The following is a 23,061-nucleotide window of genomic DNA, read 5'->3' on the forward strand; positions in this document are numbered from 1 at the left end:
GAACAGTACTGCACGTGTTTTAGGCAAAGTCACACCTGGGAGAATATTTGAAATTTAGAGTTTACAGAGGAAAAATATAGAGTTTGAGGGTTTAGATCGACAGAGGATTTTGAAGCAAAAATATGAACCGAGAACTCCTCGATGCAGAACTGGCATGTAGGTGTTGCTTAAATAATTCAAACACGGGCTAATTTCTGATGACCATGTAAGACACTCTTGTACATTGGTATGAGTCTATGACCCACCCATGATAAAAGGAAAATTAGGTCTAAGCCTTGATGTGAGCTACAGAAGTCAGGATAAGTCCAGACTATCTCACAGGTTCCTAATGTCAAATGCAAACGTGTGCAAATCAAGTATGTTTGCAGAACGTAAACTCATCAAGAACCCGCCTGGAATGTCTCAAGCGGCCACCAGCACTCGTCAGGAGGCCTGAGGTGAATGGAAGTGAGATGTCAGGAAAGGAAGAGCTGGGGTGGAAGGCGATTCAGCCGCACGGGAGTCCCGGCCACAGTCACAGGCAGGGCAGGTACAAAGGGATGGGCAGGAGCCTGGGATGAGGCACATCACCTCCTGATCTGCCGTGGACCTGTGACAGGAACCCAGGCTGAACTGAAAGCGAAACGCTGAGACGCTCACATGCCTACTGCCTCCGCTTCCAAAATGCTGTTTCCTGGGGGACGACGGCTGCTACAGAAAGACTCCCAACCAGTAACTTCTGAAGGCGTAAAGTCTTCAGTTTGCAGGTTGTAACTGAATCACCTTATGTTTTCTCAAATAACCTACTCTTAAAACGCAAATGGCAGCTGTCTCATTGAGACCCGTCTCTGTTCCTCCTCCTGTCTCTCTCCCTCCCTCCCTCCTTCCTTTCCTTCCTTCCCTGCACCCATCACCTGCCCCCCATCCAAGCAGCCATCCCTCCCTCTTAACAGATATTCAACCGGCGTCTCTGAAGGGCTACGCAGCGCTGGGTGCCGTCTACGCATGCGAAGAGACAGTCACGGTTTCTACTCTCACAGATCTTCCGGTCAAATAGCAAACAGGGGGCCAAGCAGGAGATAAATCGCTGCACAACGACGCGAGTGCAATGATAAGAAGGCAGTGAGCGTGTGGGGATACACAGAGAGGTACCCAAGCGGAGGCTGGGGCAGGAGCACCTGGGAAGTGACTCCTGGCGGGGGGCAGATGACGGGGGTGCAGGGGGGGCAAGAGAGGGTGGCACCTTCCAAGATGTTACTGGGTCCTAGGACAGCTGGAGCCCCGGAGAAGGGCTGGTAACTTTGTGATCATCCAAGAGACTGAGCCCGCCTAGAAGAAGAGCTACGTCTTCAAGCAAGGAGACGGCTGAAGGTAGGCGTGTCCCAATGTGCTCGGTGTGTGCTGAGCGGCTAAGGGCAAGCAGCAGGGCTTATGAAACGCTGCAACAACCCCTTGACAGGCAAATCAAAATGTAACCAAGGTTTTTTTTGTTTCTTGCCGAGAATACTGATCTCAGTAAGCTTCCGTTTTCATCTCAGTTTGTTTTTGATAAAAATGTACACACACACACCCCGCCCCCGTAGGTGTTATTTCCTTCTTTTTAGCCTATCCTCAAGGATAGGAAGAAAACCAGTGTCTGAAGCTTCCTTTCTCCATTAAAAAACAGAAAACACCTTATATTTGGGTAAAGAAATTCTCCAGCTGTTTTTAGTGCTAGTTAATTTCAAAATCCTAACACTATCTTTCTCTATTCTGTTTACTGTTCACAAAATAATTATCTTTCCTTTTTTGAGGTGTGAGCACAGTGCCCAAGAATGCTGACCAATGAACTAAGTCATATGGCAAGACACCTCATGTCCAGTGCTGGTTCTGGGGGAGCCCCTGGGTACTCTACCCACCTCTTCCCGCCTACTTTAGAATAATGTCTAATTCCAACTTCAGGGGGCTGTGCCTTAACAGTTATTCCTCTGACCCCTCTCACTATTAATTTCTATTGAGTAGAACCAAAATTAGGTCTAAAACGTAATTTAAAAAATAATAGCCTCTCTTACCTTTCTTAAGATGAACATCCTGATCAGTACAAACAGCACGCCAGACATGAAACCAGACAACAGCGGAGATATAAACCAAGAAGCAACTGAATAATTAAAAGAAAATCTAATGAACGTTACAATTCTACATAATTCAGGTCCTATTTATATAATAGCACATACATTAGTAAACATTCCTGGAATTGTTCACCTTGACTCAGAGCCCAACAAACCCACTGCCTTGGCAGGCTGACCTCCACACAGGGGTCACCGTCCTCACACACAGACCCCAGGCCACGGCACACACACCACCTCCCAGCTCCGGCCTCCGACGACGGTTCCTCTGATTCCCACTGAGCCCATTCTGCCTGCCCTTCATGCAGCCCCGTCCCTGTGCCAGCTGTAAGGGCCACTGAAAAGGGGACCACCTTCCCTTTCAATTTCCAAGGCCAGCCTGGTACTGTCACCCCGTAGCCTCTGGCTGCACACTGGAAACATCTGCAGAGTTTTCAAAAACTAGTTACGTTCTGGGTCCACCCACAGAATTCTGCTTTAAAAGGTTTGGAATGGGGTCTGGGCACTGATATCTTTAAATTGCTCTCCCAGGTAATTCGAAAGTGCAGCCAGAATCAAGCACCACTGTTCTAGAAGCCTGGGACCTCGGGTGAGTTTCCTGGGAAGTCAGGTGAGTTTCCCGGGAGCTCAGGTGAGTTTCCTGGGGTCAGCAGCGTTCCCTCGCGATCTGTGTCCTGCTTGCAGGTCAGGGATCCTGAGGCCACTATGATTCGTAAAAGGATGGAGATGGGTGAGAGAGAGTGTTTTTCACAGTGGGCGTGTTGGTATTTATGGGGCTGAAAGGACTTTCCTCTTACTGAAAAAGTCAGACCCAGGAAGCAGGTTGTCAAACCTCTCCTAACAGTCCCCACGGGGCAGCCCACGACCCAGAAGGAGCACCAGGCAGACTGGGGGTCTCCTGGATGCAGCGGGGTAAGTGTCACTAGGCTCGCTTCCACGCCTCCCCAGCACCAGGAGCTCTGACTCCTGGACAAGGGTCCAGTTTTTCTCTGCCTACACACTGATTTCAACCAGATAAAGTTCTTAACGCCCTGTGAACAACAGATACTGATTTTCAAAGCTGGATGACAATGTAGCATTTGAAAAGAGCATCTGGAGTTAAAAGACTGCATAACAGTTCACAATCTCTGCTAACAGAAATTTTAAGGGAAAACGTTCATAGACCTATCCATATAGGTCTTCTAAACGTTAACATTTAAAGGAAAAAGTGTAACGGTGGCTTTTAATAACATTTACTCTAGAAAATGTAAACTTTCCTTCTTATAGGTAAAAGAAAATGGCAATTACCAATCTTGACCAGCTCCATCCACTGCACACCTTTTGTACCAATTGCGACGAGGGAGAATCCAATGGTGGCCCCAACAATGCAGTGAGTCCCCGAGATCGGGAGCCTCAGGAAGGATGCAATGAGCTGCCAGACGGCCGAGCCTGCAGGTTGAAGATGAAAAACAAAGACAGAAAAAAGTCAGATATACAGCGGGGTGTCTCAAACAGCCACAGAAGGAAGAAACCCAAATTCCCGCTCTCCTTCCCAATGCCTCCCTGGGGTTAATTGTCTCTGGATTGTTTCTTTCTTTTAACATCTTTATTGGAGTATAATTGCTTTACAATGGTGTGTTAGTTTCTGCTTCATAACAAAGTGAATCAGCTATACATATACATATGTCCCCATATCTCTTCCCTCTTGCATCTCCCACCCTCCCTATCCCACCCCTCTAGGTGGTCACAAACCACCGAGCTGATCTCCCTGTGCTATGCGGCTGCTTCCCACTAGCTATCTATTTTACCTTTGGTAGTGTATATATGTCCATGCCACTCTCTCACTTTGTCACAGCTTACCCTTCCCGCTCCCCATATCCTCAAGTCCATTCTCTAGTAGGTCTGTGTCTTTATTCCCGTCTTACCCCTAGGTTCTTCATGACCTTTTTTTTTTTTTTCTTAGATTCCATATATATGTGTTAGCCTACGGTATTTGTTTTTCTCTTTCTGACTTACTTCACTCTGTATGACAGACTCTAGGTCCATCCACCTCACTACAAAAATGGGCAGAAGACCTAAACAGACATTTCTCCAAAGAAGATATACAGATTGCCAACAAACACATGAAAGAATGCTCAACATCATTAATCATTAGAGAAATGCAAATCAAAACTACAATGAGATATCATCTCACACCAGTCAGAATGGCCATCATCAAAAAATCTACAAACAATAAACGCTGGAGAGGGTGTGGAGAAAAGGGAACCCTCTTGCACTGTTGGTGGGAATGTAAATTGATACAGCCACTATGGAGAACAGTATGGAGGTTCCTTGAAAAACTAAAAATAGAGTTACCATATGATCCAGCAATCCCACTACTGGGCATATACCCTGAGAAAACCATAATTCAAAAAGAGTCATGTACCACAATGTTCACTGCAGCTCTATTTACAATAGCCAGGACATGGAAGCAACCTAAGTGTCCATCATCGGATGAATGGATAAAGAAGATGTGGCACATATATACAACGGAATATTACTCAGCCATAAAAAGAAACGAAATTGAGTTATTTGTAGTGAGGTGGATGGACCTAGATGGTTTCTTTACAAAGCCCCGAGAGAAGCCACTCAAATAACTTTAGCCAAAGGAACATTCTTCAACACTGAAGGGATAATGCTGACTTATTCAAAGGAAAGTATTTAAAGAAAAGCCTCGTGACGTCAGTTCCTAGTTGCCTTTGTCATGGTTAAGCGAGGCTGCTGGTGATGAGGTGGGTTCTGATGTGAAGTGTGGCCAGGACCAAGCAGGAGACTGGGGACTAATGAACACGGAGAAACAGGAAAGGCTGCGTATTGGCAAAGATTCTGCTGCAGTTACGCCGTTCGGTCACATCATGAGGAGGCTAGATACTGCCTATGTATATTAGTCGGTACAAGAGAGAGTATAAAATACAAACATCAAATCACGATGCTGTACACCTGAAGCCAATATAATGTCACGTCGAATATACCTCAATAAAAACACAGAGAGTGTGTGTAATCCCACATTACTTTTCGTAGTTTTGCGTCTCCTGTGAGAAGTAACTGTGATATTTAACCCCACGCTGGGCATCTACCCTCAGCCCCTGCCCGGGCGGCTGGGCCTTTTTTGGCCTGCTCCCTCCAGGCCTTCTAATTCTCAGGAGTTAAGAGGATCCCTGGGTTTGGGCTTTGTGTCCTTTTACCTCAATTTCGCCACCCTTTTCTAGGCTTCGTGTTCTTCCAGGCTACAGTTCACTTCGGATATTTTCATAAGCAGATCAAGTTTTGCAGGGAGTATTAAAAGCATGGGCTGGGGAGAGGTCACTTTCGGAAACAGCTGTTGAAAAGCTCACACAGGGCTGCAGGGGACAAAGGGCCTGGCCGATAAGCAGGGCACGGCATTAATCCCAAGTGCTAACTCTGGAAATCTGGCTGCTTGTTAGCAGCATTTTTAAACAGACCCCTGGCATTTTCTCCAAAATCATCTGCGTTCCGGAGGCTCGTGAGAGGTCGTGCAGGTCCCCATTTGCAGAGCGAGGCTGACAGCTGCTCCGGGAGCGCCAGGCAGGCTGACCTTGGCGCCACAGCGGGCCGTGACCCCGGATCTGCCCCTGAAACGTGTGCTGGGAGGAGGAGGGCCAGCCTTGGGCTGCCAGACCAGTGACGGGCTTGATGGCAGCAGCTAAGCTCCCCGGGGGCAGTTCTGCAAGCCCGGACAGCTAAGCCCTGGGCTCCTCCGGGACTTGTTGTTTTAAAAATAAAGCCAGAGTTTGGAGCGTGTTTCACACCACAGAACCAGAACTGAAAAAGCAAATATTCTTACAAAAAGTAAAATACCCTAGTGATGTTAAGAGAATGGGATAAACTCACCCACGTGAATTCAGACCATGAGGTTTTCAATCCTGAAAGCCACTCTCCTCTCTCTGGCTGACTTTATAACAGGAGGGTTTGTAAGGAAAGGTAGGGGGACAGGGCTGCCTGAGAGAGGGAGGAAGGTAGGGGTGGGCACTGGGGAGCAGGGGACAGAGGGGAGGACGGGGCCTTGCAAGGCGAGAGTGGGCCAGAGGCCCTCCTTGACCTTGGGAATTCCTGGAGGTGAATGGGATTACATTAACGTTAAGAAAAACAGTGGGAGAAAGAGAGAGATTAACCTAAGATAATGATGTCCTGCCATGAAGGAGGGGATTAAGCACAGGATGAGGCTGCCAGACAAAACCTGGGGGAAGTGGAGGTTAAGATGGGTGTCTGAGGCCACAGGCTCCTGGAGGATGAAAGAACGGCAGAGAAGACTCAGCACTTCCTAGGGTGGTTCCAGGAGACGGCTCGGTCGTGCTGTCGTGGGTATTTCCACGAAAAGATGGCGCGTTCTGAATTCTCAGTGGATTCTGGGAACCACTGGCGGTTTCATACTAAGTGGATCGACTGTTGCTTTAGGGCTGAGCTAGAGGCCCCGGAGATGCCTTGTTCAGGAAGTGTGGCTGGCATGAACAATTTCTTCTACCCAATCAACTTAACACTACCACAACTTTACCAGCAAGCACAGAGACCCATGGGCTTGGGGTGAAGATTATAAAGAAAAAAGAGAAAAAAAATAAAGAGACAGGGGGAGAAAAGGGACAAAGAAAGGGATGTTGACTTTAAAAGAGGAAGATTGGGAGAACTCAGACATCTGAACAGAATCATCTTGGTTTGGACCAATCATGATTATACCACCATCTTAAAATTCCCCAGTTCCCATGTGCAAGGAACCCAATTTTAAAAGTCTAGGTAACTCTCACCAATTCCCAGCAAAATAGGCTTTGAGATCCTTCTAACCACACACCAAAAAAAAAAAAAAAAAAAGACACCAAAGCAAACAAAATCAAGTTACTCAAGCAAACCCCCCAAATGCTTTGGTTGACCTAAATTTTAGTGGAGCTAAGTATCCTTCATTCGTTGAGTGTAGAGGCCAAGGCCAGGGGTGGGAAAACCCAAAAACTGGACAAGTTATGCTGTCTACATGGCAAGTTAGTGGTGACGTGGAGCTCAGCCCGCAGGCCTTCCGTCCACCCAGGGCCCTGGGGCAGCCTCACAAACAAATCTCCTCAATAAGCACCACCACTCCCCAAAGGGCTCATCCAACGCAAGGAGAAACCTCTGTTAAGATTGAACTTCATCACTGTATAGCACAGGGAACTCTACTCAATACTCTGTAATGACCTATATGGGAAAAGAATCTATAAAAAGAGCGGATATATGTATATGTATAACTGACTCACTTTACTGTACACCTGAAGCTAACACAACATTGTAAATCAACTACACTCCAATTATAAAATTTAAAAAAAAAAAAGATTGAACTTCATCAGTGTTTTTCTTGATTTCTCCTCTACTTTCAATATATCTTGTCCGCATCATACTGACTGGCAAAATCTTAACTTCCGCTTGATATGATTACGTCTTAGATATTGATCATGACCATTGAGGGTGAATTTGACAAACAACTGTCAAACTGTCAGGGAAACGTCAATTATACCGGACTGTGCTGAGAAGTACATGTCCAGTGAAGGTGAAAATTCAATCATTACAGTAGCTGTTGTAGTAAATGATTTTTAATTCTTAAAAATAATGATGAATTAAAGTAATCATGAGCCTTACATCTTTCAAACAACATGTGCAGCTGACAAAAAGGAACTCCTCAGCACATATGACCAGCTTACTGCGCTTTAGTAGTATTTCATTCTTTACCGAGGACATCCATCTTCCAATCAAAGGCCTCAACTACTCTACTTCTCAAACTAACCTGCTGTAACGAAAAGACGATGGGCCATCTTAAACCTGGCAAATGACCTGCACATTCTGGGACTTAAGAAGTGCTGGTGGTGGTAAACCCCTGGGGATCCGTGGGATGTAGCCGTGTTCTTGGTCCACCAGCATCCGGCCTCCCGGTGCAGGGCTCTCCCCACAAAAGCACGTGCCCTGTTGAAAGCAGAAGGTGGCAGGACTCCCTTCTCCCCCCTCTCCCCCACTACCCGTGTAGACACGCCGTCTGCTGTGCGTCACCTCGACCTAGAGGCAAGCAGAGGAGCTAGCCTGTCGGCTGCACCTAAGGCCCTGCTGCCCGAATCTTCCAGCTCAGCGAGGGCAGCGCCCACGGTGCCGCCAGTGTGGAGTCGCCTCGGGCAGGGGAGGAACCACACGCCCGACACCACCAATAAAAGGTCCTACTGCAAACAGGTGACATACAAGTGATCTTCCAGTGGAAAACAAAACAAGCGTACTAGATGGAGCTCCCAGGGGTGGAATCAGAAAATCCAAACAAACACTAACAAAAGGAAGACAAATGACAGAGAAGACCAGAATTTCTTGAAAACACAGTCACTTAAGATTCAATTGGCAACTGCTCTAAAACTTCAACGGAGAATACAAAAGTTAAGGTAATGAATACTGTTTTTGGGCAACCAAGTTTTCAAAACATTACTTCCTGACTGATGAAAAATCTCTGAAAAAATAGAAATGAACCTTCAAGGTTTATAAATAAACCTAAGTAAACCTCTCAAACACATTCACTTAGACGTGTTCTTTCTTTAATAACTTTCAAACAGCTTTAAAATGACAAAGAGTTATGCTACAAATATCTTTTTCTGGACTTTATGAAAAGCACTGACTTCGCCAAAATCTATTTGAATAAGCAAGTCTGCCATACATTCAAGGAAAGAAATGGTTGCTTGATATTTGAACACTGACTAAAATCATAACTGAATTAAAACACAGAGAGCACAAATAAGATATAGTAAATGAGAAATCTGAAAAAGTATACATACATATATATATGGCTGAATCACTTTGCTCTACACCTGAAACTAACGCAACATTGTAAATCAACTGGACTTCAATTAAAAAAAAAAAAAAGAACCATCAAACCAGTTTTTGAAAAGTTAAAACAAAAATCTCATTTATGGATATGCCAAATGAGAAGTGGGTCAGTGGACACATTCCCGCGGGCGAAAAGACGAGGCTACTTACCGACCATGGCACTGACCTCCCCGGCCATGAGCGTCTGCACGGTGTGGTTGTACAGGTTCACATCAATGATGCCTTTCCGGATGGTCTCTCCAACTTTGGCCCCCAGTAACACCGAGCCGGTGGTTTCAAAGATTGAAGCCAGGATGCAGGCCTGCCTCAAGGTCACCACGCCCGAGCCCACGGCGGTACCGAACGAATTGGCAACATCGTTGGCACCCACGGAAAACGCCAAGATAAAAGCTATGAAAAAACCCAAGATGACCATCCACAGATACTCATCTGTGGCCATTTTGGAAAGGGAGCTCCGGGTACTTTTCTTTTGCAGAAGTATTTGAAAGCCACCGAGCTTGAGGTTCAAACGTCGTCAGGCCGAGAGTTCTCGTAAACAATGAGTCTGCTCTGGAAAGTGCCGGATGATGCTGGAGCTGCACAAACTGCTAGCTGCTGGTTTTCAAACTACTGTCAGGACAGTTCATTGGGTTGTGTTCAGTCAGCGGTAAAACACATTCCATATTTTCCTTCCCAATCTGGGGAAGCTGTGAGGTCTCCCCCTGCAACAGGAAGAAGACAAAAGAGATCAATTACCCTGAGGAACCAGTGACAACAGTTTGTTCTTTCAGAAAGAAATGTTTGGAAACTGCTGATGGGATCTCACGCTGGCATGTGGCAGATCTGACCATAAAGCAACGCCAAGAAAGATTATAATCAGGCTAACTGCCCACCCCACCCCCAGAAAAGCTGATTCTAGAACGTCACAGCGTGAAGCTGCTTTATGATCACAGACTGATAGGAAGTCTTAATACGATACATTTTTATGCAGTTTGAAAAATATATGTGGTCTTTATTTTAGAAAGAAAAAATTGCCTTGGATGAGCAAAAGATAAGGAAACGAGAAATTCAGAGTTACAGAGCTTTTCAAATACGTGGACCTTGCCTAATTTCTCGGAGCAGGATGACCCGATGTGGCTCTGTGACACTATGAGGTGTGGCGACTGTCTGCCTGACCATTTGCACACCCTGAGCTCAGCAGGCCCGGGTCAGACACGAAGTGACTCTTTCAAAAGGTGACAGGGTGGGAACTGAAGGGGCTCCCGGGGGACAGGGAAGCTGGAGCGAAGCCACCCTGTCAGAGCAAGAGGCAGATCAGGTCACTACGCCCTGCTTCCCACCTCGCTCGGGGAACAGCCAGAGGCCTGACCACGGCCTGCGAGGCCCTCCCAGATCTCCGTGGGGCTCCCCCAGCAGATGTACTTCGGGCTCCCCCCGATCTCCTCGGGGCTCCTCACCAGGTCTCCTCGGGGCTCCCCCCCCCAGGTCTCCTCGGGGCTCCCCACCAGATCTCCTTGGGGCTCCCCCCCCAGGTCTCCTCGGGGCTCCTCCCAGATCTCCTCAGGGCTCCTCCCAGATCTCCGCGGGGCTCCCCACCAGGTCTCCTCGGGGCTCCCCCTCCCAGGTCTCCTCGGGGCTCCCCACCAGATCTCCTCAGGCCTCCCCGCCCACCCCGCCCAGGCTCACTGACCTCAGCTCCTGCCCACCCCCTCCCCTCACTGGCTCGCTCACCTCAGGGCCTTTGTACCTCCTGGTCCCTCTGCGAGAAACAGCCTCTCTGATGGCTGCACAGCTCACCACCTGCTCCAAGTCCCTCTCTGCCCAGATGTCACCAGAGCAGCCCTCCCTGACCCCCCCATGCCATTATCCCTCCCTCTCACCTGACCGTTTGTCTTTTCCACTGACCACCTCGTTCATTCATTCACTCACTCACTCCTGTCCGGCCCCTCATGGGACGCAAGGACTTTGCTGTGTCTCCAGCACACAGACTAGCGCCTGGCATGGGGTAAGCCCTAATCAAGTTGTTGAAAAAGTGAAGAAAGAAGCTATTAAACAAATGAAATAACTCTGTCATAGGCTTCCTCCTGGGATGAAGATGTGACATCACAAAATTAATACATATGTGAAGTAAAAATGTCACTAAAAGCCTCAGAACGGTGGTGTTCTATTATTATATAGTCAAAGTACCACGTCTGTGTAGTTCCTTTGAGTGGTTCTAGGCATCGGGAATGGTGCCCATAAATGCTTACTGAACTGAATAAAATAGGCTCATACACCACGTCATACACAACATAATGATCAATCAACATTAAGGTTATTTAGAGGAAAAAAAGCAGGAAATAAAGTTTAAGTACCTGTGATTGTGGCAATGTTAAAAGGCATATAAAAGACCAAAATGTAATCAATAAAATTGTAACAGTGGTTGAGTTTAAGAAGCAGTGTCAGAGATCATTTTTTCCTTTCCAAAAACTGTATACCATGGTGACGTGCTTTTCAAATTAAAATAATACATAAAAAACAAATCAATAGGGCTTCCCTGGTGGCGCAGTGGTTGAGAGTCTGCCTGCCAATGCAGGGGACACGGGTTCGAGCCCTGCTCTGGGAGGATCCCACATGCCGCGGAGCAACTGGGCCCGTGAGCCACAACTACTGAGCCTGCGCGTCTGGAGCCTGTGCTCCGCAACAAGAGAGGCCGCGACGGTGAGAGGCCCGCGCACCGCGATGAAGAGTGGCCTCCGCTTGCCGCGACTGGAGAAAGCCCTCGCACAGAAACGAAGACCCAACACAGCCATAAATAAATAAAAATAAATAAAAATTAAAAAAAACACAAATCAATAAACGTATATTGAGAACCATCTTTTTAAAAAATATAATTCACTAAAATGTGGTGAGTACACGTGCTGGGAAGGCAGGGTAGGCAATGCTACAAGGCACGCGATGAAATAAAAAATGTGCCCTGACCACCTTCTCATTTTCTAAGCTTTGTAGTCCATGCAATCCTGGAGATTCTGGGCCCAATGGAGACACAGGAAAAGACCACTCTAAAGGCAACAGACAACGTTCTATAAATGAAAATACAAAATTAAGCCATTCTGGACCAATATTATCTATCTTAAAATATAAAAGAGTTCTAGATGAAAGCTCATCTGTCAGGTTAGGTGGCCCAGAGGGCCAACAAGGACAACACTCAACAGATATCTACTGCACGGCCCCCGCGTGCCCGTCACGAGGAAGATGCTGAGCGATGACGGACGGGGTCCTGCACGTGCGGCGCTCCCATCCAGGGAGGGAAACAGATGCTCATCGACAAACACACGTCAGACCATCAGCTGCAGCCGATGCTACGGAGGCAGGAGGCTCTCGCTGCACGTGCAGCATCACGAGCGCACGGATGGCGGCAAGGCCTGCTCTGCGCGGGCAGGAGAGGGTGCCCTGCCATCTAAGGACGGGGGGTCAACCCGCGACTGGGGGAGGCGTTCCAGGCGGTTCCCAGCTGGGAAGGAGCGGGATGAGGGGAGGGGACCGGTGGCAGCTGGGGTGAGGGGCCCATGATGGGAGCTGAGCTGGACCATATTAAAGACTGTGGTCACCGACTAACAACAGGGGGCGCTGAAAGGGTGCTGACATGCTCAAACCCTCCTTCTGGGAGGCCCCCTGGCCACAGGGGGAAGAGGGGACACGATGGAGGCCGGCGTGGACGTGGGGAGACTGCCTACGAGGCCCCTGCATGGCGCAGACGGGGTGTCCTGGGCCCGGGGTAGGGGTGGTGACAGCGGAAGAGAAGTAACGCAGAGAAGCCAACCGTGGCGTTGGCTTGTCAACAGCGGTGGAGGGAGGAGAGCTGGCGCCTACCTGTGGAGCTGGGCTGAAAAGTCACTGAGCAGGGTGTGTTTTCCCTTCTGCACTGTACTTGGTTTTGTTTGTCGGTGGCAGGATGGTGTCTGAGCACAGCTCGTGGCTGGACACGGCACACACAGGGGCGAAGGCAGCTCAGCAGCGATGCCCTCAGCCCAGCTTTGCGTGGAGTGAGGCTTTTCATTGTCTTTATGGTCCCCCTGGCACCATTTCAGAGCAGGGATTCCCTCTCCTACTTAGATGACCTTAGATAACTTATTTCCACAACTGTGTCTATGTTTTCTCCTTCACACTCAAACCCTCAGCCAACCAGCTTAAGTCCAAAAGCAGCTGGTTGAGGAGAAATGCTTGCCCCTTTTCTGAGACCAGATGATTTCTATCTTGCATGATATTTACCCGGCCAGTTTCTTATTGCAAGTACCAACACCCTGACTTTCTCCACTGATTTTTATCAAATGTGAGCAAAATACAGAGCTTAAATAACCACACAATCTGCTCTATGGAAAAAGATAGCAACACTGCTGAAACCGAGCCCTCGGCGGGCCAGAGGACCACTGTGCAGGAGGCCACAGTGGGAGTTTGCCAAGAACAGGGCCCAAATTCAGAGCGGCTGAGGCCCGACCAGGATGCCGTCGGGGAGTGCTGGTGTCTGAAAGTAGGATTTTGAAGGGAGGTGATCCCATCAGTGGGGAAATCTGACTTACTCAATAAATGATGCTGGGACAACGTGCTAGCTGCTAACTATCTGGAAGGAAGAAAAAAGTGAGATCCCTACCTCACACCAAGTTAAAGATTTAAACGTAAAAATTGAAACCTGAAGAAAATGAGAACATAGGTAAATATTTAGTTAACATTGGGACGGGGAAGCCTAGACATGACATTGAAGGCGGTTAATGGAAAGAATCAACACATGTGAGTTCCCGGGAATCCTGCAGCTGGAGACAGAGGAGTCTGAGGTGTGGAAGCATCACTTGGAAATGCCTCTTCTCGTCCTCAGCAATGGTTCTCAACAAGGGGCAGTGCTGTTTGGAACCTCCAGCAAATGCCTTTTTCCTTCTAACTCTCCTAGGAGGGCTTTTCTGAAAAAGGTCAGGACGAGGTGGGAGGAGGTTGGAACAAGCTTCCTCTTTCCGTCTCCTTCCCCGAGTGTGAAAGCCCCTAAATGGCCGGGATTCACAGGACTGAAGGTTACGAGATAGTCGTCAATTTTCAGATGCCATCAACCTCCTGCACTGGAGGAACAGAGCCCTTCAACTGTTTGACTTACTGCAGGAGGTACTGAGGGTTTCATAAGCTGTGTCTGAAAAGCGTCCTGTTCACAAGATCCTGTCTTTCCTCAGTGCCTTCTGAATAAGCTGCTCAGCTCAGCTCTCCTGCCCTCGTGTCTGGGCCTTCGGCTCTGAATGAGCCCTCCTCAGGGCTCCTGAGTTGAGGCTTATAGATTCTCTTCTTCCACGAGCATCCACCTCAACTCTCCCTTACACCCTCTTCTCCACTCTAGAAACCGGAATGTTAAAAGGAAGGGTGAAAACAAACGTTCTCAGGATATTTCTAGTCACGTTTGTACGCTGATGTTGCTGAGTTGTAGCACTTAATAGACATTTGAGCACAGAGGAGCTTGGGCGGGAGGGTCCTGCTCTGAAATGCTGCCAAAGGCGACACCCGAGGAGACCCCTGACCCTACCAGCAAAGGTGCTGCTCCAGCCCCCCTCCCCCCTGCACACCCCTCCCCCCAGCCTGGGGTATAACCATCTCCCCAGTCGGGCTACCAGCCCCAGACAACCAGGTCGGTGGCAGACTGTGGCCTGTTCAGGAGCTCAGACCCACGCAGAAAAGAATCCCAAAGATGACTGTTGGCTTCTTCCCCAAGCACACACCTCTTTTGATCAATTCATGTGCCAATTTCAAACTCAGCTTTTTAAAGAACACCTCTCATCCTCAAGGATGCTTACTGAGCTGCCCTTACATTTCACCCGATAACTTCGCAGTCCTTCTCCTGTCCCCATGATGCAGAAGGAATTCAATACATCTATAAAATGTCTTATTTCCTGGGTCAGCTAGGAAACAGCGTAAGTAGGGCAAGGTCCTACTTGATGAGGCTTAATCTCATTTACTGACATGAGCTGAGTCATAATTAATAGTTGCTTACATCCTCCAGCTTGATACACTCAAAAGCAGATACGAGGAGAGTATCCACTGAGCTGCTTCTGGGCTGTGAGGATCTCTTCCCTGACACTCACGGGCCACACCCAGGCCAGGCCCTCCCTTTGACAGATGACGGGAGGGAGCCGGGTCCCCCATGCAGAGAACCTGGGGCTCTGAAGTAATTTTCCAACACCTTCCCTGAGGCCCAAGTGCTTCACACACACCCTCTGAAAATGTACCACCTGCTCTCCCGGAAACCGGGGCTGGATCTTGAATTCTGACACTTAAGTCGAAATATCTCTTCAGGGGCACGATGTGAAATCCAGTAACCCTCTGCTACATGTGGGTGAGCCTGACTAGTAAGACAAAGAAACTACCAGCTTTTCCTGGTAACATTTAAATAAAACGGGAGATTCACTTTTGGAATCTTATGACTTGCAGAGAACAGTAAAGCAGAAACATTTTTCTTTCACCATTCAGGATGTAGATCTTGTCATAAGGAGTTTCTATTAACAACATCATTCTTGAGTAGCTCACGAAAACATCGACTGCACACGCTTCAACGTTAAAAAGACAGTTTAAAAAGTAATAGTATATTTAGGGCAGAAAACGCTGAGTTTCACATTTTCACACGAATGATAAAAAAATGGAAACATTACTAGAATGGGTCTGAAACTGGTCTCCGCCCCCTTTAAACGGCATATTCACAGATAAGCGGAGCGGCCCTGGGAGCAGAGGGGCCTGGAGAAAGGCAGGTGGACGCTGTTCCGATGACGGCAGAGGCAGGGGGACGGGCAGAGGGGACGAGGAGGGGAGAAGAGGGAGAAAATGACGTCGGAAGGAAAGGTGACAGCGCAGCCAGAGGTTAGGCACCACCTGGAACAGGGGTTTGGAGGCAGAGGGTGCAGGTAACAGAGGCAGGAGGAGCAAGTGTCCTCGCTGGGGACTGAGCATGGACACAGAGCCTGGAAACGATGACGTACGACGTGCAAAGTGAACGACGCGGGACTTCTCTGGTGGCGCAGTGGCTAAGCCTCTGCGCTCCCAATGCAGGGGGCCCGGGTTCCATCCCTGGTCGGGGAACTGGATCCTGCATGCACGCCGCAACTAAGGAGTCCGCCTGCCGCAGCTAAGACCTGGTGCAACCAAATAAATTAAAAAAAAAAAAAAGGGAACGACGCAAACTGGAACAGAAGTGGCCAGGACGTCGGCCAACAGATGCGGCCCCTGCCCAGCCCTGTGTGTCCTTCTCCTCCTCCTTTTCTCTCTGCTCTTAGAAAGGAGCATTTGTTTCTCCTGCCCGGAGAAGGGGAAAGAGCACAGGACCAGTCAGGGCCCCGGGTCCATGCCACTCCAGCCTGCTCCTGGCTCCACAGCCCTGGGCAAGTCATACCAACGCCTCATCTGAAAAGTGGGAAGAACGGCACACAGCATGGTGGTGGGTGAAGGCCCCCAGCTCAGCGCCACGGATCCACACGTGGCGACCTGCTGTTACTGGCAGATAAAGCCCTGGGCAGCGGTCAGGAAACCTGAAGCCCAAGCCTGGCTCTGCTACTAACTAGCAACGTGACCATGGGTAAGTCCCATCTCACCATCTGCAAAGTAGAACAGTAATAGCAAATCTAATGCCTGCAAAGTGTTTTGTAAGTTGCGGTTAGCCTCAAGCAGCTTGAAGTTATGGTATCAGTGTAGTCACAGGAATTGGAACAGCATGAGGTTCCCAAATCCTTCTAGAAGGATCTTTCTCACTTGCATGCCCCCGTCTCCCTCCGGTGCTGCTCTTCTTCCTCGATGTGCCGACTCTGGCCTTGTCTTTGCTTGAAGACGGACATACACTGTTAAGGCACAGGAGCTTCTTTGAGGGGTGGAGGGAGGTGAAGCGGTAGAGAAAAAAGAACCCTAAAAGGTACGAAGAGAAAAAATCCACACAAAATGGTAAAGCCACTTTGGAAAACAATTTGGTGGTTTCTTATACAACAAAGCGTACAAGCCAGCAGTCCCATTCTGAGGTGTATTTACCCAAGAGAAATGGAAACACACGTCTACACAGGAAACTTTCTGTTCTCTCTCTCGAGTATGGTGGTGGTTACACTACTATGCATGTGTGTCACAACTCATGGCACTGTACGCTTACAACTGGTGGGCTTGACTGTATATAAATTATGCCTCAATCAAGCTGATTAGAAAATAACACTGGAATATATAAATAGGTGAGGTGATGGATGCATTAATTAACGAGATGGCAAGAATCCTTTCGCAATGTAGATATACAAATACGTATCAAATCATCACGGCGTACACTTTAAATTGTTAACATTTAAATGGTAGTATTTTACCATTTTATTTGTCAATTATATCTCAACAGAGCTGAGGAAAAAAAGAAGGAAAACAACAGGGTCTTCTTGGATATTTTCCCTTCCTGTACTGCCACACTGTCCCCCCAACCCCCAAGTCCCTTAGGATAAAGTACAAAAGTTAAATAGTTAAAAACAGAAAGAAAGAGCCACTCCCTTACCTGAGGAAAGAAGGAACATTCCACTCAGACACAGTAAAACCGGCCAGTGCAACCAACGGAGCCAGGGGTCAGGGGCAGGCTGTCACCCTTGCTCCAAACAATGGTGTGGAGAAGCAAAGAGCACACCAGATCAGAGAAGGAGGCTGCACTGCACAGGGAAAGCCCACAGAAAGGGACTCAGACGCAGCTGTTCCGAGGCCAGAGACGAGAGAGGAAGGCCTGCTGCTGGGAGAGCCTGCTGACCGCCCTTCAAGACGGGCACTTAGTGCCTCCACAGAGAAAAGAACAGCCGGCCTTCCCGTGGAGATAAGTCTCCATCAGTTCCGCAGGACCCAAAAAGAGGTACCCTTCAAGAGCATTCAAGGTTAGGGCAAATCTAAGCATTTCAGCTGAAAATCACTTCTGTGGAGGGCCACAGACTGCAGGTGCTTTAAATCTGAACTTGCAGACATCTCATGTACCAAAGCTTCCAGGAGGTCAGTTACAGTAGATGAGAGCATGAGATAATAAAAGTGTCACAAAAGTGTTTGCAACTCCAATACCAAACTCGAAAATCAGTCCAGTAATGTCATCTCCCAAAAGTACAGTCAGAAATGATTTACACAGTTCCGAGCAACGGTGTTTATTTTCATACGAGGAACGGTGCTTGTACACTTGCCAGGCTGGGCCATCCCAGTCCTCTACCTTGAATGAGGAGGACTCAGGTAGGGAATGGTGTACTTTATGACATCAGTCTCAAAAGTTCAAGAAAACAAGTAAATAATTTAAAATGTGAATAAATACTCATGTACAAAGATGTTTATTAACAGGGTCGTTTATAATGATCATGAAAAAGAGGAAACCACCTAACTGTCCCCAGACAGGAGAATGGCTGAGGAAACACGGGTGACTTCTAAAGACGAAATATTATGTAGTCACTAAAATGGTGTAACTTGAGAGTTTTACATGACATTGGAACATAGTAATAATGCTAAGTGAAAAATCAGTACACAAAATGGCCTGGGCCATATCTCAACCGTGTTTAAGAATGCACCGGGGGCTAAGGGACTAAAGAAACACGCCCAATAAGAGCGACTCTCTCTAGGTGTTCTTTACATTTTTTGATATTATGAAAATTGTCTACAATGAGCCATTACTACTTTTATGAATAAAAAAAAAAAGTTCAAACACTACAAAGAAAAGTACTTTTTTTTAAAAGTTAGGCATGTACAACAAAAACATGCTTAGTTTTTCCTAGTAAAGAAAATGAATTTCACATGAATCTGTCTGTTTTCAGCCTAGGCCTCTCAGACAATTCTTTCTTCCTTACGACCCACAACTTAAGATGCAGAATACGTCTTCTGTTCTCTTCATTTATCTTATCTTTGTTTTTTACTTTCAAGGCTGTCCCTTCGTTGTGGTGTCTGAGCCCTCGGTGGATAGGTCTCTGCATGGTTTGGGGCCTCGATGTGCAGGAGTCTAAAGGTTCCTCCTTGGTCACACTTGCTCTTTCTCTGGATTCTTTCTTCAGCCTTCTCATGCTCCTCTGGAGGCTTTGGCCATCAGGACTGAACTTCACCCAAAGAATAAGAACATTTCCTGCTGGTCCAAGTACTTCACAGTAGTTGAGGTTAATGTTTACAAGAAACAACCTAGGATGAACTCTTTTAGCCTATCTTGGTTCACAGAATTAGAGAATCATAAAACATTCGATCTGGAGGGACTTTTAGAAGTTATCTATTCCAATTTTGGTCCTTCTGAAGATGTGACTGTCCTAACTGAGAGTACAGCTTGTGATTATCCACTTACTACGTAGGCGGCGCTCAAACGAAACCCGTGCGAAGGCAGCGGAAGTGATGCCCCTGGCTGACATGCATCGGGCTTTCTTAATGACCCTACTCCTGACCCCGGGGGTTGGGACACCTTGAGGTCCTGGCCTCAGCCAGGGGTGGGGAGGCAGAGACCATGGGGAAAGAGCAGAGGGTGATAAAGAGAGCGGGTTACCAAGAAGGCTGCAGAGCCTGCACCCTGGAACGTTTTCAGGGTCAGCTGATGTCTCAAGTGCTGTCCAGCTCCGTTATTTTACATCATCCAGAGACCACAGGGCCGGGAAGAGGCGGTTTAGCCTGGAACTATGAACCACAGGATTGTCCTGCGGGGAGAAGGAGTGGAAATTTCTGACCCTCTCCTGAGCAGTGCAGTCGACGGCCTTCATGAATTTATGGAACATGAACAAACTTATTTTGGTCCTCTAGCTACAGTTTCCACTGCAGAGCCTGTGGGCTCAGCCCTTCTGTACCAGGCCCCGTTCCGGATATATTCACTCTCCCTCCTGCATTTTTGTCATTCTGACATTTTAAATTTCTTGTTGGCTCATAAAGCGTGTGAGTTATTCAGATGTTTTCCACATAGCCTTTTGCTCCCTGGGAAGGCACTGTCTAAACCTAGGAAGTAAAAATATTTTTTAAAGGATGAAGAAATAAGAGCAAAATTAATTCAAATGAATTAAAAGTTAAAGGAGTTAGGATGATTTGGCCTGAAGAAGGGAAGATTTAGGAGGTCCTACATGACTTACATGAAAAATATTTCTTAAAAACGGAAAGACGGCCTCAGGAGGCATAAGTTCTAGTTTTCTGGAGGTGTTCAAATGGGATCTGAATGACTGAGTGATGGGTTAGAGCAACAAAGCCCCTACCTATTGTTTCCATTTTAAACGGATAATTCAGTGATTCCATGAAAAGGTTACCAAAAGGAAATACATTATCAGCCACTCTTTACCCAGTTGGAGATACAGCAAACACTCTTTCCAACGACAGGCGAATGGATAGACAAGATGTGGCACATACATACAATGGAATATTACTCAGCCATAAAAAGGAACGAAATTGGGTCATTTGTAGACACGTGGATGGACCTAGAGTCTGTCATACAGAGTGAAGTAAGCCAGAAAGAGAAAAGCAAGTATCGTATATTAACGCATACGTGTGGAACCTAGAAAAATGGTACAAACGAACCTATTTGCAGGGCAGGAATAGAGGCGTAGACGTAGAGAACGGACATGTGAACACAGAGGGGGAAGGGGAGGGTGGGACGAATTGGGAGATTAGGTTTGACATAAATACACTACCATGTGTAAGTAAAATAGCTAGCTAGTGGGAATCTGCTGTATAGCACAGGGAGCTCAGCTCAGTGCTCTGTGACGACCTAGAGGGGTGGGATGGGGGCTAGCGGGTGGGAGGGAGGTCCAAGAAGGAGAGGATATAGGTATACATAGAGCTGATTCACTTTGCTGTACAGCAGAAACTAACACAATACTGTAAAGCAATTATACTGCAATTTTTTAAAAAAAGTCTTTCATTATAATAAGAAAAACTACACTCAGGAGGAAAAAACTTTGTAACTGAATGGGTTGCCACACACTGCAATAAGCTCCCACTGGAAATGTGGAACTACTTGCAGTGAAGATTTGAAAAAGATTTGAAAAATAGATTATTACCATCTTGCGGAGTGTTTTAGGTGCAATACTGCTTGAAAGCCAGGGACTAGAACAGCTGAGCTTTACACATTTTCTCCCACTCCAAGACAGAAGTGGCTTCTGAACGTTTTTCCCTTTCTGTAGGCACTATAGACAGATTCCCTCCAAATATTCTAGGTAAATTTTTTTCTTCACTCCTAACCAAAAATAGATGCGTTTTCATGAGCAAATCACTTAACATCACATCCCTTCTATCAACTGGCAAACCTAGGATCACTTGTTCCAGTTCTGTGCCCTGAAGTGTTGGGCTGCTTGGCTAAGTTCCAGGAACTATATTAGGGAAATACTTTCCCTTCAGCCGCAGTTTAAAATGGAACTATGTATATAAATAGATATCTTGGTTCTTACATATTTATTTGCTAATTCTGTTCCAAGTGTAATGGAAGCTCAATAAAAATGTGAATGACACAAAAACATTGATTCCTGATATCACTACATATTATTTCTATTAATGGAACATTAGTATAAATAGAAGAGTTGATAGATGAAGATTATTATCTTAAGTATTTTCCATGCTCAACTTATAGCCCCATATTTCTTGTTCTCATTCCAGAGGTTCTTAAGCAATAGTTCTTAGGCAGCAGAAGCAAGAGAGGACAGATAGCTATTAAAATGATTTAGTTGGACTTTTTGGGATGTAGCAAAGTCTGTTCAAGGCTCTGAAGTGCCTCATCAGAAGGCTGCAAACTTGATTCAGTTCCACCAGTAAGTGCAAAAGAGCAGTGTAAGTAGCCTAAACAAGGCAATAAGTCCATAAATTGTTCATCTGGTTGGTAAATCAGGTGAAAGTTTAGCAGTTCTTCATATCTCTGAGACTATGAAATTAAAGTCTTGTTACCAAATTAAGAAACCATAAGCATTTTTTTTTAAATATTTATTTATTTATTTATTTGGTTGCACCAGGTCTTATTTATTTATTTTTATATTTTTTATTTTTGGCTGTGTTGGGTCTTCGTTTCTGTGCGAGGGCTCTCTCCAGTTGCGGCAAGCGGGGGCCACTCTTCATCACGGTGCGCGGGCCTCTTCACTATCGCGGCCTCTCCTGTTGCGGAGCACAGGCTCCAGACGCGCAGGCTCAGTAGCTGTGGCTCACGGGCCCAGCTGCTCCGCGGCATGTGGGATCTTCCCAGACCAGGGCTCGAACCTGTGTCCCCTGCATTGGCAGGCAGATTCTCAACCACTGCGCCACCAGGGAAGCCCTGGGAAACCATAAGCATTTACTTGATATCACCTTCAAAGGACCACGGAGACAGAAGTTAAAAAATATAAGAAAGATAAGACAGTTTATAAGATTTCTTTGAAAATAATTTCCCGATTCTGAGAGTACTCCTGGCACTTCATTCCTTATGCATGATTAAGATAAACTTTCCTGGGCAAGTCACTAGCTCCCTCTGCCTCAGTTTTTCCTTCAGAAAACTTAGAGCTGGGGAGGATGCTTTGATGTGAACATAAAGGGCTTTCTTATAATAACCAGAAAGCAACCAGATATAAGCTACTCTTTACTGATGTTTTAAATCAGTTAAGAAAAATATGTAACTATACTGTCTTTTATCATTACCTACTTAATTACCTTTACTGGAGTTCCTGTGTGTATTCAAATTGCTGTTTTGTGTCACTTCCTTTCAGCCTAACGAACTTCTTTTAGTATTTCTTGTAAGGCAGATCTGCTAGGAGGGGATTCTCTCAGTTTTCATTTACTTGGGAATGCTTTTATTTCGAAAGACAGCTCTGCAGGATGCAGGACTCTCTCAGCACTTTCACACGTCTTCTCACTGCCTGCGGGCCTCCACTGTTCCTGATGAGACATCAGCTGTAGTCTTGGTGGGCTTCCCTCATACTCCACAAGTCACTTCTCCCTTGCTGCTTTCCGATTTTCTCACTTTCAAAATTTTGACTATAATATGTCTGGGTGTGGATCTCTTTGTGTTTATCCTCGTTGGCGTTTGTTAAGCATTCCGGGTGTGTAGGTTAGTGTTTTTTTTTTTTTTAAAGATTTATTTTATTGATTAATTGATTGATTGGTTGATTGATTGCTATGTTGGGTCTTCGTTTCTGTGCGAGGGCTTTCTCTAGTTGCGGCAAGCGGGGGCCACTCTTCATCGCGGTGCGCTGGC

At 46.8% G+C, this 23,061-nt stretch overlaps 1 protein-coding gene across 14 annotated transcripts in view; it reads right to left on the minus strand.

The window, feature by feature from the left end:
* The window catches only part of SLC20A2 (solute carrier family 20 member 2), a 106,681-nt gene that overhangs the window by 39,677 nt on the left and 43,943 nt on the right, over positions 1 to 23,061 (minus strand). For 13 of the 14 annotated variants that reach the window (XM_059909592.1, XM_059909597.1, XM_059909591.1 and 10 more), the window contains 3 exons: positions 9,090 to 9,640; positions 3,372 to 3,512; positions 2,031 to 2,116 (listed from right to left, as the gene is read on the minus strand). In XM_059909592.1, coding sequence (XP_059765575.1) covers positions 2,031 to 2,116; positions 3,372 to 3,512; positions 9,090 to 9,378 — 516 coding nt within the window. In that variant the 5' untranslated portion in view covers positions 9,379 to 9,640. Of the gene's footprint in view, positions 1 to 2,030; positions 2,117 to 3,371; positions 3,513 to 9,089; positions 9,641 to 16,667; positions 16,818 to 23,061 lie in introns of all 14 variants that reach the window. The other variant, XM_059909598.1, reaches the window with a different exon arrangement.

Source organism: Balaenoptera ricei, chromosome 21, assembly GCF_028023285.1.
Source record: "Balaenoptera ricei isolate mBalRic1 chromosome 21, mBalRic1.hap2, whole genome shotgun sequence".
Lineage (NCBI taxonomy): Eukaryota > Metazoa > Chordata > Mammalia > Artiodactyla > Balaenopteridae > Balaenoptera > Balaenoptera ricei.